Genomic DNA, 1,195 nt, shown 5'->3' with positions numbered 1-1,195 from the left:
TGGCTGCCTGAAGGTGATGGGTCCAGAACAGATGGGGCGGCAGATGGGGCGACAGGAAATTGGACTGCAAGGTGGCTTGCAGGAACTGGGTATGTAGTAAGTTCGCGGAGGGCAAGCTGGTTGGCAGATGGCAGATGCAGAGGACCCTGGACGGCAGCAGAGAGGTTGGCAGGAGGTAGATGGGCAGGAAGCAGGCTCACAGCTGACAGAACGGCAGCGTTTGACTATATAGCAGGAAGGTTGACATGAGTTAGGCACACACACCGATGGCAGGCAAGGACTGGACTCAGGGCAGACAGGTTGGCAAATACTGGAGACACCACATGAGGAGTCTTGGCAGCTGCTAGAGCCACATGGTGGTTCACAAGGGCTCTGAACACAGCAGACAGGACGGAGACAAACAGGCTCACACATTAGAGCCATACAGGTGGCTGGCTGACAAGCACTAGATTCTGAGCAAGGTGGCTCACAGGGACTGGAGTCACAGCAGACTGGCTGGCAGCTACTGGCTGCAGAGCAGACAGACGGACAGCAGCTGGGCGTCGGGCACACCGGCTGGCAGCAAGCAGGTTCACAAACCACAGGCTCACAAACCACAGGCTCACAGACCATCGGTTGACAGGAAGCAGGCACAGTACAGAGAGCTGAGCAACAGCTAGGCTCACAGATCACTGGCTGGCAGGATGCGGGCAAGCAGAGAACTGGCTGGCAGGGTGTAGCCTCACAACACACAGGCTGGCAGCTGCTCATGGAGCAAGAAGGCTGGCACATGGTGACCTCGCAGCACACAGGTTGAGCACAGGCGCTCATAGAGCAGGAAGGCTCACAGATAGTGGCCTCGCAGCACACTGGTTGACAGCAACTGCCGGCAGAGCAAGAAGGCTCACAAACAGTGGCCTCGCAGCACACAGGTTGAGCACAACTGCCCGCAGAGCAAGAAGGTTCGCAGACGGTGGCCTCGCAGCACACCGGCTGGCAGCAACTGCTTACAGAACACGAAGGCGTGCCAGGCATTTGTGAGCACACAGCCAGATGACCCCACAGCTGTCCTCAGCAAGTCACGAGCTGCCACGTCTGGCTCCGGCAGGTAGCTGTGGTAAGGCAGATGGGCCTCCACAGCTTCACTTCAGTAGAGCCAGAGAGGAGACGGCTGGGAAGGGGAGGGGCATTTCCTAGAACAGCAGCAGCCAGACAT

At 58.2% G+C, this 1,195-nt stretch overlaps 1 protein-coding gene across 1 annotated transcript in view; it reads right to left on the bottom strand.

Moving 5' to 3' along the window:
• The window catches only part of LOC119811396 (keratin-associated protein 16-1-like), a 2,357-nt gene extending 1,162 nt beyond the window's left edge, over positions 1-1,195 (bottom strand). The window contains 2 exon segments of the mRNA XM_042054864.1: positions 5-1,158; positions 1,160-1,195. Of these exon segments, the coding sequence (XP_041910798.1) occupies positions 5-1,158; positions 1,160-1,195 (1,190 nt within the window).

Source organism: Arvicola amphibius, chromosome 4 (assembly GCF_903992535.2).
Source record: "Arvicola amphibius chromosome 4, mArvAmp1.2, whole genome shotgun sequence".
Lineage (NCBI taxonomy): Eukaryota > Metazoa > Chordata > Mammalia > Rodentia > Cricetidae > Arvicola > Arvicola amphibius.
The sequence above is the reverse complement of the archived record's forward strand: the minus strand, read 5'-3'. Positions and strand labels throughout refer to the sequence as shown.